The sequence below is a fragment of the Peromyscus leucopus genome, chromosome 23 (genome assembly GCF_004664715.2).
Source record: "Peromyscus leucopus breed LL Stock chromosome 23, UCI_PerLeu_2.1, whole genome shotgun sequence".
In the NCBI taxonomy this organism is placed as follows: domain Eukaryota; kingdom Metazoa; phylum Chordata; class Mammalia; order Rodentia; family Cricetidae; genus Peromyscus; species Peromyscus leucopus.
The window spans coordinates 25,956,261-25,968,305 of NC_051082.1; the positions used below are offsets into that span (position 1 = coordinate 25,956,261).

General features: G+C 52.6%; 1 protein-coding gene across 2 annotated transcripts in view; it reads right to left on the reverse strand.

Moving 5' to 3' along the window:
- Window positions 1–3,892: 3,892 nt before the first annotated feature.
- Window positions 3,893–12,045, reverse strand: part of Eln (elastin) — a 43,327-nt gene continuing 35,174 nt past the window's right edge. For both annotated transcript variants that reach the window (XM_037198302.1, XM_028870102.2), the window contains exons 27-36: window positions 11,647–11,781; window positions 10,474–10,512; window positions 8,558–8,662; window positions 8,293–8,469; window positions 7,058–7,096; window positions 6,846–6,896; window positions 6,214–6,258; window positions 5,770–5,799; window positions 4,960–5,010; window positions 3,893–4,024 (exon numbers count right to left, since the gene is read on the reverse strand). In XM_037198302.1, the coding sequence (XP_037054197.1) occupies window positions 3,981–4,024; window positions 4,960–5,010; window positions 5,770–5,799; window positions 6,214–6,258; window positions 6,846–6,896; window positions 7,058–7,096; window positions 8,293–8,469; window positions 8,558–8,662; window positions 10,474–10,512; window positions 11,647–11,781 (716 nt within the window). In that variant the 3' untranslated portion in view covers window positions 3,893–3,980. The remainder of the gene's footprint in view (window positions 4,025–4,959; window positions 5,011–5,769; window positions 5,800–6,213; window positions 6,259–6,845; window positions 6,897–7,057; window positions 7,097–8,292; window positions 8,470–8,557; window positions 8,663–10,473; window positions 10,513–11,646; window positions 11,782–12,045) is intronic.

Here is a 12,045-nt window from a genome sequence, read left to right on the forward strand (position 1 = left end):
AGGCCAGCTCCCACCTTTTAAAGGGTTCCTGTGAGGAGGAGAGAGGAATAAGAAACATGTAGATAGAAAGATAAAAGAGAGGAGACAGACAGAAACACAGGACAGCTTCGGGAGGACCTGGGTCAATATCCAATGGCCCCTTCTGTTTATTCAAAAGGACTTTTTATGACAATGCCAAGGGTGGGGCAAAAGACCTCCCCCTTGCTAGATCAAAGCACACCACACAGCCAAGTGTAGACCTTTCCAAACACTTGGTAACCATGTCTGTGGTCAAATCATCCCCTTATGCAGTCCTGCTGGGTAAAGCAAGCTCAGATTCTCTGACCCTGAGTAATTTGGGCCTCCACACTCCTGAGCCAGGGTACTGTTGACAGACCAAAGAAATGATTCCACCCAAGTCTGGCTTGAACTAGAAAATCCACAGGGGTCACTTATAGGAACATGGATGACTCAGGCAGCTGTACCACTGATTAGCCAACCCTGACCTGGGTGACAACTCATGAAAGCTACGTGACTGGAATTCCTAGGCGACTCGCAGGTGCTCCGTCATAGTTTCCTCTCCTAGAAAAACAGCCAATATCTTCATGAGACCATCTCTGCCTGCTTGCAGGCGTCCATCCCTATGGAGCCTATGGACCAGCGGTTCTTCCCAGAACGTGTATACAATTCTGCCCTAATCACCAAGACCTTGGGGTCTCTGGAAGTGGTAGGGTGCACAGGCTGAGAGAAGTTAATTGATGTGGAAGCCATCATTCATTTTTGGGTGAAGACTTCCCAGTATGGCTGCTTTGGGACTCCCCCCCCCCACACTCCTGTCCATAACCCCTGTCGATGTAAGTAAGCCCCATCACCTCATTGGTTCCCCGGGGTGAATCTGGGAGAGACTGCACTTTGGTTTGTCATTGGGATTTTGTGAGGAGGGAGTAGACGTTTAAATCTCCTGCAGAGGGAAGGCATTCTCCCAACACTCCCTCCTTCTCCTAGGAGGGACATGTTTCAGATTAGAGGAAACAGCCGTAGGCTAGGTTGTGTCTATGAGACTTCTGACGGAGAAGTTAGAACTGGCTTTGAAACCAGGAATGGTCACACATGACTATAATCCCTGGAGCAGGGATAATAGGATTGTGAGCTTGAGGCCAGCTTGGGTTATGGAAGGAGACCTTGTCCCAAATAAACAAAGAACTGACCTTGAGTATGCAAGTCCTGGGCTCAGGCTAAACACAACTTGGCAGTTAATCATTAAGATACATGGTATTAATTTTCTCTCTTTTTCTTTTCTTTTCTTTTTTCTTTTCTTCATTTTTGACACAGGGTTTCTCTGGCTGTCCTAGAACTTGCTTTGTAGACCACGCTGTCATCAAATTCACAGAGATCCGCTTGCCTTTGCCTCCCAAGTGCCAGGATTACAGGTGTGTGCCACCACCGCCCGGCTTGGTATTAATTTTCTTATCACACTTACTTATTTATGCAGCATGCATTTAGTAACACACATATTTGGAGGTCAGAGAACAACTTGTGAGAGTCAGTTCCCTCCTTCTACCACACGGGTTCAGGAATTTGAACTAGAATTGTCAGACTTGATAGCAAGTTGATGAAGCTGATGAGCCACCTTGCAGGCATGAGCTGGTCTGGGGATGTAGCTCAGTGGTGGAGCATTGCCTAGTATGTATGATGTCCGAGGTTTAACCCCCAGGACCGTGAAACAAGCTAGCAAGCAAGCTATGAGAAACACAGGCAAGGAATCCTAGGTCTCGAGGTCAGGGCTTGCCAATCTGGGGGCAAAGGATGTCAAACCAGCAAATGATTCTGTTTTCTCCTGGTTGAAGTAATGGAAGGATGCATGGGTGGATGGATCTCCTTCGCCACTTTCTTGGAAAAGCTGGGTCACCTTCACTGCAGCCCTCTTATAGGTATTCATGGACCTCAATGGCCTTCTGAGAGTTCTTAAGTTAGCTATCCCCCCACTTCCCCGACCCAGTGTTGGAAATGAGTCTCCACCTCTGGGTCCCAGTCCCAGCCCCTCACTGGAGAACTACAAGCAGACACTCTAACACTGAGCCAAGTCCAGGGCCCCTCACTGGGGGATTCTAGGCAGGTGCTCTACAGCTAAGCCACACCCCAGCCCCTCACTGGGGGATTCTAGGCAGGTGCTCTACCACTGAGCCACACCCCAGCCCCTCATTGGGGATTCTAGGCAGGGGCTCTACCACTGAGTCACACCCCAGCCCATCACTGGGGGATTCTAGGCAGGGGCTCTACCCCTGAGTCACACCCCCAGCCCCTCACTGGGGGTTTCTAGGCAGGAGCTCACCTGCTTAGCTATATCCCCAGGTGACAACAGCTGAATTGGGTCAACAGCCTCCTCAATTTATCCCAGGCAGTGGATGTTCTTCACATTAAAGCCAATTTACTGCTGGACCAGATGTTGAAAGCAGGTGATAAACACACAGGTGGTGGAGGAGACAGCTCATTCGACAGAACGCTTGTGTGCATCGTGATGATCTTAGTCCGTTCCCCGGAACCCATGTACAGAGGGAAAAAGCAGGACTTGGCGGTGAGTGCTTACAATCTGAACTCTTGGGACGTGGGTCGGGGGCAAACACAGGCAGAACCCTGAGATCTCTGCCCAACCAGGCTAGCCTGCTTGGTGAGTCCCAGGCTAAGGAGAGACTATGTCTCAAGTGAAAAGTGGACAGCCCCTGGCAGGTAACACTCGGGGTTGTCCTCTGGCTTCTACACACACTTGTGTGTGCTTGCACACGCACCAACACATACACAAAAACCAAAGAAACCCAAGGCAATTTCCTTTAAAAAGGTTTTCATTTATTAGTCTTTTCTAAAGCAGTTAATTCTCTTTTCTTATTTTGTTTTTGTTGTTTAAAAAAAAAAAAACGTGTGTTTTATCCAGAGTTATATCAAAGCGATTAAAATGAATTTTCTCCCGAGGATACAGCTCCTCGGATTAGAAAAGATTTTTTTTCCCCAATTAACCATAAAAATAAGACCCAAAGAGCACACCAACAATCAAACATCATCCCCAAATATCCAGGACAAAAAATAAAATATTTATTGATCTATCACAGCGAAACACAAGGAGGTGGGGTGGTGGGGCATGCTCTGTCAGAGTGGCCCCGGGAAGGGATGGAGGATACAGTACTGCATGTGGGGAGGATAGTCCTGCCCCAGCCCGCACAACCCCTTGCACCCCAGGCCAGCATTTGGGGTGTGTGGCGGGGGGTGGAAAAAACAGGGTACAGGCTGCCATGACAGGTGAACCAGGTTGATAGTGGGTGTGCCCAGTCAGCTAGTGGCACTAGGCAGTTGGGATGGACGGATGGATGGATGGATGAATGGGTGGGCGGGTGGATTCCACAAGAACAAGGGGGGCTATTCCCAGTGTGGGAGCCTTCTGACTCCAAGGTGTCCCAGATGTGGGAAATAGCTACTGGCAGAGGGAGACAGGGCCAAGGGATCCAAAGAGAGAGGGGCTGTGTCATCAAATCCAGCGTCAAGGCTCTCGGCATTTGGGTACCAATGGGATGCAGCCAGGGATGGCTCCTGGTGGGCAGGGTGAGGTGGGACTGCCCAACAAATGTGTGCACCATCTTAATAGAGGGGTTTAGGGAAGGGAGGGTCCCCTGGGATACCCTTCCCTCCTCCCTCCCCCCACGAAAAAGAAGCACCAACATGTAGCACCAATTTCCCTTGGAGATGGAGACTGTGTGTGGGGGAGCTCCTGGGTGGGAAGAGATGGGGCACCCGCCCTGGCCTCTGATGTAGGGGGCAAATTTCTGGTTAGGGGTACGTGGCCGCTGCTGTCTGATTTCCTTGTCCTGTGGGTTTCCAAGGCCACTGGCCTGTTGTCCCCTCCCAGGTGGGGTCAGGGGGATGGAGTAGGGGGTGGTCATAGAAGGTTTACATTCTCCACCAAGCAGTAGCACCAACGTTGATGAGGTCGCGAGTCAGGGGTCTCCAGAAGATCACTTCCTCTTCCGGCCACAAGATTTCCCGAAGCAGCCCCCACCTGGGTTGGAAGGAGGCACAAGCAGCCATGGTTAGCTGGGTCCCTCTGGGCTGCCTTTTGAGTCCTTGCATGCCCTGTCTCTGCTTCCATCCCAGGCTTAGAGAATCTAAAAGGAGCCTCCCTCCCTCCCTCCCTCCCTCCCTTCCTTCGTCCCTCCCTTCCTCTACCCCTCATTCTTTGAGAAAGTGTCTCATGTAGCTCAAGTTGGTCATGAATTCAAGTATACAGCTGAGGATGACCTTGAACTCCTGATCCTCATGTCTCTACCTCTCTGAGCCCTTAGACTATAGGCATCCACCGCCTTACTTGGTTTCATGATGTACTGGGGATGAAACCTAGCTCATGCTAGGCAAGTATTTCTATCAACAGAGCTATGTCCTCAGCCGACCCTTTGCTTCTCTCTCTCTCTCTCTCTCTCTCTCTCTCTCTCTCTCTCTCTCTCTCTCTCTCTCTGTATGGGGTGGGGTTGTTGAGATTGTCTCCTTATGGAGTCCACGCTGGCCTCTAACTCACAATCCTCCTGCCTCAGCCTCCTGAGTGCTGGGCAGCCCTCACTGTTCAGCAAACCTGGCGCTAGATGACCTGGGGTCGGGAGGTACCACAGGCTGGCGGTGTACAGCCTTCATGAAGTTTCTGCTAGATGTGGCTTGTTAGTGCCACCTGGTGGCGCCAGGATGGAGATGGCCCATCCTGGAAGTCCTCACTGTCGCTTTTAAGTCCTAGGCTCCTCTGTGCAGGTGAGGGTGGGCAACAGCTAAGGGATATGGGCAGAGAGAATCCAGGTCACACCGAAGGTGAGCATGGAGGGTCCTAGGCTTGCTCCCAGATCTGATTATCTGCACCGGATGTGCCTGTCCCCTAGTCCAGGCTGGTGGACCGAGACCTTGACCTCTGACTTTGCCTCTTCCTTCCCTAGGAATGGAATCTCTACTTACCTTGGTATCCCAGGGCTCCAAGGGCTCCTCCATAGGGCTTCGGAGGTTTTCCTGTGGGGGGTTGGTAGTCGAGGATAAGATGGGGCGGATTCTGGACTCCCCTACCTCTTCCAACATCCTCACCTGTACTAGCTCTGCCCTGTTTTTGTAGGCTCCCAAGACCTCCCTGCCAATCAGCACACCCACCTCTGGTCCAGCCACACCCTTCTCCCCAGAGCCAAGCTCTGTAGTATTAGGATGGAACTTAGGCTCAATGCACTCTAGGCAGGTGCTCTACCACTGAGCCATACCCCAGCCCCTCACTGGGGGACTCTAGGCAGGTGCTCTACCACTGAGCCACACCCCAGCCCCTCACAGGGGGATTCTAGGCAGGGGCTCCACCACTGAGTCATACTCCCAGCCCCTCACTGGGGGATTCTAGGCAGGTGCTCTACCACTGAGCCACACCCCAGCCCCTCACTGGGGGATTCTAGGCAGGTGCTCTACCACTGAGCCACACCCCAGCTCCTCACTGGGGGATTCTAGGCAGGGACTCTACCACTGAGCCACACCCCAGCCCCTCACTGGGGGATTCTAGGCAGGTGCTCTACTATTGAGTTACATCATCAGCCCTTTAAAAAAATGTTTATGAAAAACTTGGAGACAGAGTTTTGCTAAGTTGATCAAGTTTTCTGGAACTCTCTGTAGTCCAGGCTAGTCTTCGATTTTCATCCTTCTGCTTCACTCCCCTCTGCCTCCCCCCTCCCCTCCCCCAGAGCTAAGATCCTTCCACCAGCACATGTATGAGACATCTTTTTACTGCACACTCACCGCCAACTCCCAGGCCCCCAGCACCACCACCTGTGAAGTAAGAGGACGAACTGTGAGTGTGGACACACCTCTGGGAGCCCACCATGCCCTCCCTGATTGGAGCAGGACACGTGATATAAGAAGTCCTGGATTTGGGCAGCAGGAGCCTTCGGCTCGATCTCTGCTCACTGTGTGACCTTGGAACAGTGTTTAGTGGTCTTTGAGTCTCAGGTTGCCTAAGGAGAAGTAGGGTAAGGAAGCTATTTGACCCACAGGGACCCCAAGAGACGTGAAAGATGCTTTAGAAAAGCTGGTGTCGTGTCCCCTGTCCTTAGAAGTGTCCTTAGGTTAGATTGGGGTCTACCATAGAGTCTAGTTCAACTCTTCTGAGCAAATGGAGCAGAGGAGAGGAAAGGGCCTGGCCGTGACCAGAACAGGGCCACGGGGCAAGACACTTGGGCATACCTGGGTAAATAGGAGACAGTCCAAAGCCAGGTCTCGCTGCCACTCCTGCAGGAGAAATTTGGGGTTGGTGATGAACAGTGACAGGCCATGTTCTGGCCTTGTCACCTAGCCTTGATGTCTGGACCAGCTCCTTCCCATTGCCTTGCCCTACCGAAGCAACAATTCTTTGTGGTGTGTGTGTGTGTGTGTGTGTGTGTGTGTGTGTGTGTGTGTGTGTGTTTGCTTTCCACCTTTCATTTTGAGGCAGGGTCTCTCACCAAACCTTTTGTTCCCCGATTTGGCAACACTAGCTGGGCCATCAAGCCTCCGGGATCCCCCAGTCACCATCTCCCCAGCCTGCAAAGTTTACATGCATGCCGGGGAATTGAACTCATGTCTCCATGCTTGCCCAGTGAGTGTTTCACTAGCTGAGCCCCCTCTCCAGCCTGGAGGTCACTTTCTTAGTTAACCTTGTCTCTGTCTCATATGCCTGTGTGGCGCCTTGTGCCTTAGTTGTGGGCCCTAGTTGTCTCCTGTCCTAGACTGCTATGTCCATCACCAGCCTTGGGTCCTCCTGTGAAGTCGGTGTCTGGAACCCTATTGTTTGTCCCTAGAGCAGGCAGAGCCAAGAACACCACCAGAGCGGGCCGTACCTCCACCTGGGAATGGCCTGGCTCCGAGGACACCTCCAAGGCCAGCAGCACCTGAGGAGAGGACAGGGGGTTGTCAGGATGAGACGCAAGGGGTGGTGGTGATGACATCGTGGACAAGACCTTTGGGGGTACCATGAGCTGGGCAGGTATGGCTGGTGGTGATGGGGGTAAAAGCCTATGTTGGGGAGGGGGAGGGTATGGCAGAAACTCACCATATTTGGCTGCTTTAGCCGCTGCAGCTGGGGACACACCTAGAGGAAACAGACACACGAGGACTCAGGAAAGCCACCTCTCTCCACCACTCAGGTCCCCTTAGCTGATCTGTTCATCAGCATCTGCCCAACTTGTCCTCCTGCATCCCACCTTGTCCTCCTGCATCCCACCTGTCTCCCACTCCACCATTCCATCAGACCTCCTCGTTCTCACATCCATCATTCTGATAGCCTGTGCGTGCGTGCGTGCGTGCGTGCGTGCGTGCGTGCGTGCGTGTGTGTGTGTGTGTGTGTGTGTGGTGCTAGAGATGGAATCCAGGGTCTTATGCATGCTATGCAAGTATTCTACCATTGAGCAATGCTTTGGGCAGCTTACTAATAGGGGATTCAAGGCAAGCACTCTACCATGGAGCCACACCCCGCTCCCAGTGGAGGATTCTCGACTAGTGCTCTACCATGGAGCTACTCCCCCAGCCCCTCACTGGGGGATTCTAGGCAGGGGCTCTACCATGAGCTACTCCCAGCCCCTCACTGGGGACTAGCAGGCCTACCACTGACCCACCCCAGCCCCTCACTGGGGGATTCTAGGCAGGGGCTCTACTACTGATGCCACACCCCAGCCCCTCATTGGCAGATTTTAGACAAATGCACTATCATTGAGCTATTTCTCCAGATCTCCAGTAGTTTATATTAAGCTGCTATTACATGCCCAGTCTTGGGGAACATAGCATACAGGCTAGTTTAGGTAGGGGACACGGTAGGAGACACATAGCAGAGAGAGAGAGAGAGAGGGAGAGGAGAGAGAGAGAGAGAGAGAGAGAGAGAGAGAGAGAGAGAGAGAGATCGATCCACCATGGTAGCAGAGACTTTAAGGAAGTAATTCCTCTCCAGTTTTGATTTTTCTTGTCTGAGAAATGGGTCCGACCAGCATTATGCTAATAAGCCCTCACCTGTAATAGTTGATGGGTTGAAAGAGAGAGGAGAAGGTGGGTTTTGGTACCTCTGTGTCAACGGGCAGTCCTGGCTCCTGCCTGCTTAAGCTTTCTACCCCTTTGCTTCCGATGGGGTCTAATATCTCCTAGGCTGACCTTGAACTCACTGTGCAGCCCAGGTTAGCCTCCAACCCATGATCCTCCAGCCTTAGCCTCCCTAGTGCTCGGGTGACAGGTGTTTGTCATCATACTTGGCTTCAGTATCTCTCTCTCTCTCATATACCTCACTCACTCATTCTTTACCTCCAAGGCCTGCTCCACCGGCCCCAAGTCCACCGGCTCCCAGGCCACCGGCTCCCAGGCCACCGGCCCCGAGTCCACCGGCCCCGAGTCCACCGGCTCCCAGTCCGCCGGCTCCACCATACTGGGCGGCCTTCGCGGCAGCTTTAGCAGCAGCAGCAGCGGCAGCAGGTGACGCTCCTGGGGACACAGAGGGACTCAGAAGGGACTGCTTCTCGGTCTCAGGCTCGATCCCCAGCCAGCCCATTGCTGGGATAGAAAGACATACCTGCTACACCACCTGGAACACCAGCCCCACCAAGACCCCCAGGGCCCCCGAGGCCACCAGCACCTCCAAGACCTCCAACACCTCCAAGGCCTCCAGCTCCTGCTCCTGTTGAAAGAGGACTGGGGGTCAGTGCCTATATTTTTGTTTATTCATTTGAGACCAGGTTACTTATAGCTCAGGCTGGTTTTCAGTGTGGCTGAGGATGGTTTTGAACTCCTGATTTTCCTGCTTCCACTTCCCAAGTGCTGAGATTTATAGGCATTGTGCTATGATGCCTGGGACTTTTTTTTCTTTTGTTTTTTCCAGACAGGGTTTCTCTGTGGAGCCCTGTCCTGGCTGTCCTGGAACTCCCTCTGTAGACCAGGCTGGCCACAAACTCACAGAGATCCACCTGCCTCTGCTACCTGAGTGCTGGGATTAAAGGTGTGCACTACCACCACCTGGCTCCTTTTATCTTTTAAAAAAATTTCTCCTAGTAAGATAGGGCCTCACTAAGTTGCAGAGACTGGCCTTGAACTCATGATCTACCTGTCCCATCTCAGCCTCCAGACTGCTGGGATGACAGGCTTGTGCCAACATGCCTGCCTTCAGTTCCCCGTGTCTGAAAGATGTGTTCATGCCCTAGGGCCATAAGGCAGGAGAGGCCTCTGGGATTCTAGGCAGGTGCTCTACCACTGAGTCACACTCCCAGGCCCTCACTGGAGGATTCTAGGCAAGCACTTTCTCCTACTGAGCCACGCCTTCAGCTGGGGAATTCCAGGCGGTGCTCTACCTCTGAGCCACATAGTCACCTCTCTATTGGTTTTCTGAGACAGGCTCTTGCCATTTAGCCCATGCTGCCTTTGACCTTGAGATTCTCCTGCCTCAGCCTTCAAAATGCTGGCTTCACAGGTGTGATCCACCATGCCCAGCAGTCACACCAAGTTTGCGGATGAGAAGGTCGAGGCCAAGGAGGGGTTTTGAACATTTCACATTCAAGGTTTGAAGGGCAGAAGACGACCCAGTGGCTGCTCTCCCAGAGAGTCCGTGGTGTGTTTCCCTAGGCAATGTCTGTTGACAAAGGCCAAGGGCAGCCAGCAAGGAATTTGAGAGAGAGCTGTGGGTGACCAGGGACTGTGTGTGTGTGTGTGTGTGTGTGTGTGTGTGTGTGTGTGTGTAGCTGAGGGATTTTCCGAGGTGGAAACTGGCCCTCAAGCAGACAAACTGCAGCCAGTTGGCGCATCCCTGGCAGAGCCCCCCCCCCCCGGCTCTTTAGGAGGCCGGGAATGTGGGGGTCACAGACAGTGTGGGTCTGGCCAGAGCGCCAAGTGGCAAGGCAGACGGGTCTGCCACGTCTTCCAGGCTGGCGGGTGCTGGGCGAAGTCACGCTGACAGGAAAGGAGGAGGAGGAGGCCTGGGGATGCCTGCACAAGGAATATTCACAACTCCACAGGCCAAAGGGTGGAGCGGAGGCTGAAGCTGCCCAGCCTTGTGGGACCAGCATCAGTAATACACCCCCCGTCCCCCCCCCGTCCCCCCCCCGTCCCTGTTCTGTACCAAGAAAACTGTCAGCTTCAGAGTGAGGCTGGGAGATCGGACAGTTGTGAGCGAGACAGGGTTTCCTAGGTCGACCTTGGACTCTCTATGTCGCCAACGGTGACCCCCTGCCTCTGCTTTCCAAGAGCTGAGATTACAGGTGTGGACCACCATGCTGGGCGCGGCAGGTGGTTTTGACTGACACAGGGGTCCGTAGGCAGGTGTCAGGTCTGTGGCTGTCATTCAGACATCCCCTAGGTAGCCTTTCTCTGTGTTGAGCAGCTCAGCCCTACACTTCAAGGCTGGGGGGGCGGCGGGGGAGGGGGGGTTGACCAGGGGAGCAGGTGGTGGGCGGCGGGGGAGGGGGGTGACCAGGGGAGCAGGTGGTGGGTGGCACTCACCATATTTAGCAGCTTTTGATGCAGCCAGGGATCCAGGGACTGTGAGGAAAAAAAAAGAAAGGGAAAGAGAGGTCTGCTGCTGAGCTCTGTACCTGGGAATTCTGCTGCCTCTTCCAGGAAGCCCATCCTGACTTCTCCTACTTAGATCTTTTTTTTTTAAAGCCTGGAAACTCCATGGCACTCCAATCGTGAGGTCCTACTCGTAGATACAGGGTTCTAGTATTTAATCTTGACATTGTTCACCTAGGACTCCTTGAGGGCCAGCTTTGTGTTTCTTTCCTTCATCTCTCTCTGTCTTCTTTATGCCCAGTATAAAGGCTGGGCCCAGAGCGAGGCTCAGCGACCACATGACGAAGAACTGGGGTTCCTAGTGGCCCCTTTTTCTAGAGTAGTGATTCTCAACCTTCCCAGGGCTGCGACTCTTGAACACAGTTCCTTACGTTGTGGTGACCCCAACCATAAAATTATTTTGTTGCTACTTCATAATTTCACTACTGTTATGAAGTGTAACAAAGGGGTCACGACCCTCAGGTTGAGAACCACTGTTTTTTTTTTTTTTGGAAGGCTATCTGGACTGGCCCGGAGGAAGAGACTTCTACCTTTTCTTCTGTGGTTGTTGGGGGCTTTTGATCAGTCTGCAGCCTTCATACACTTCCCTCTAAAATCTCACACTCTGGAGTTGTTTGGCCGGTCCCTCCCTCACTGATTCCCCCACTCGCTCCATCCACCTTCGCTTGTTACTAGAAATGAAACCCAGGGCCTCACCCATGCTAGGCAGGGTGTTCTACCCTGAGCCATCTGGTCAGCCTCTTATGGAGGAACTCTAGTCAGATGCTCCGCCACTGAGCTACAGTACTAGATCCTGTTTGTTTGTTTTTTTAATTAATTAGTTCATCAATTTATTCATTCATTTATTTAAGATAGCACTTCACAAAGTTATACAGGCTCTCTATAGAGCAGGCTGGCCTCGGACTTGTAAGCCTCATGTCTCAGCCTCCCGAGTATCTCAGATGACAGGCCCCCTGCACTACCTACCTGGTACCCATTTGCTTTTGCCTGCTCAGGAACATCTAATGGATGCTTTGTAAGGACATAGGGATGGAGTCCTGGGATGAAGCAGGCCCTTTCTCTGAGCTCCAGGGTACTTTATCCAGTTCTTAGAATTCTCCTTACCTGCTCCAGCCCCAAATCCAGGGACACCTGCTCCAGCTCCAAATCCAGGGACACCACCAGCACCTGCCCCAAAGCCAGGGACACCAGCACCTGCCCCAAATCCAGGGACACCTGCCCCAAGCCCAGCAGCAGCCCCTGCAGAGAAGAGGAAGTTAGCAGTTGTAGCCAATAGGGCCTGTGTCCCTGTAGGGGTACCCTGCCTCAGGAGCTGAGTCAGGCCCCAAAGGAAGGGGTCCCCAAGGAGCAGCAGCCTCCTACCCAGCGTTGTCCTCATCTGCTGACTCACCCCAGAGTCCATGTTTATTATTATTATTATTATTATTGTTATTATTATTATTATTATTATTATTATTATTATTATTATTATTTTGAGATAGGGTCTCACTAAATAGTGTTGGC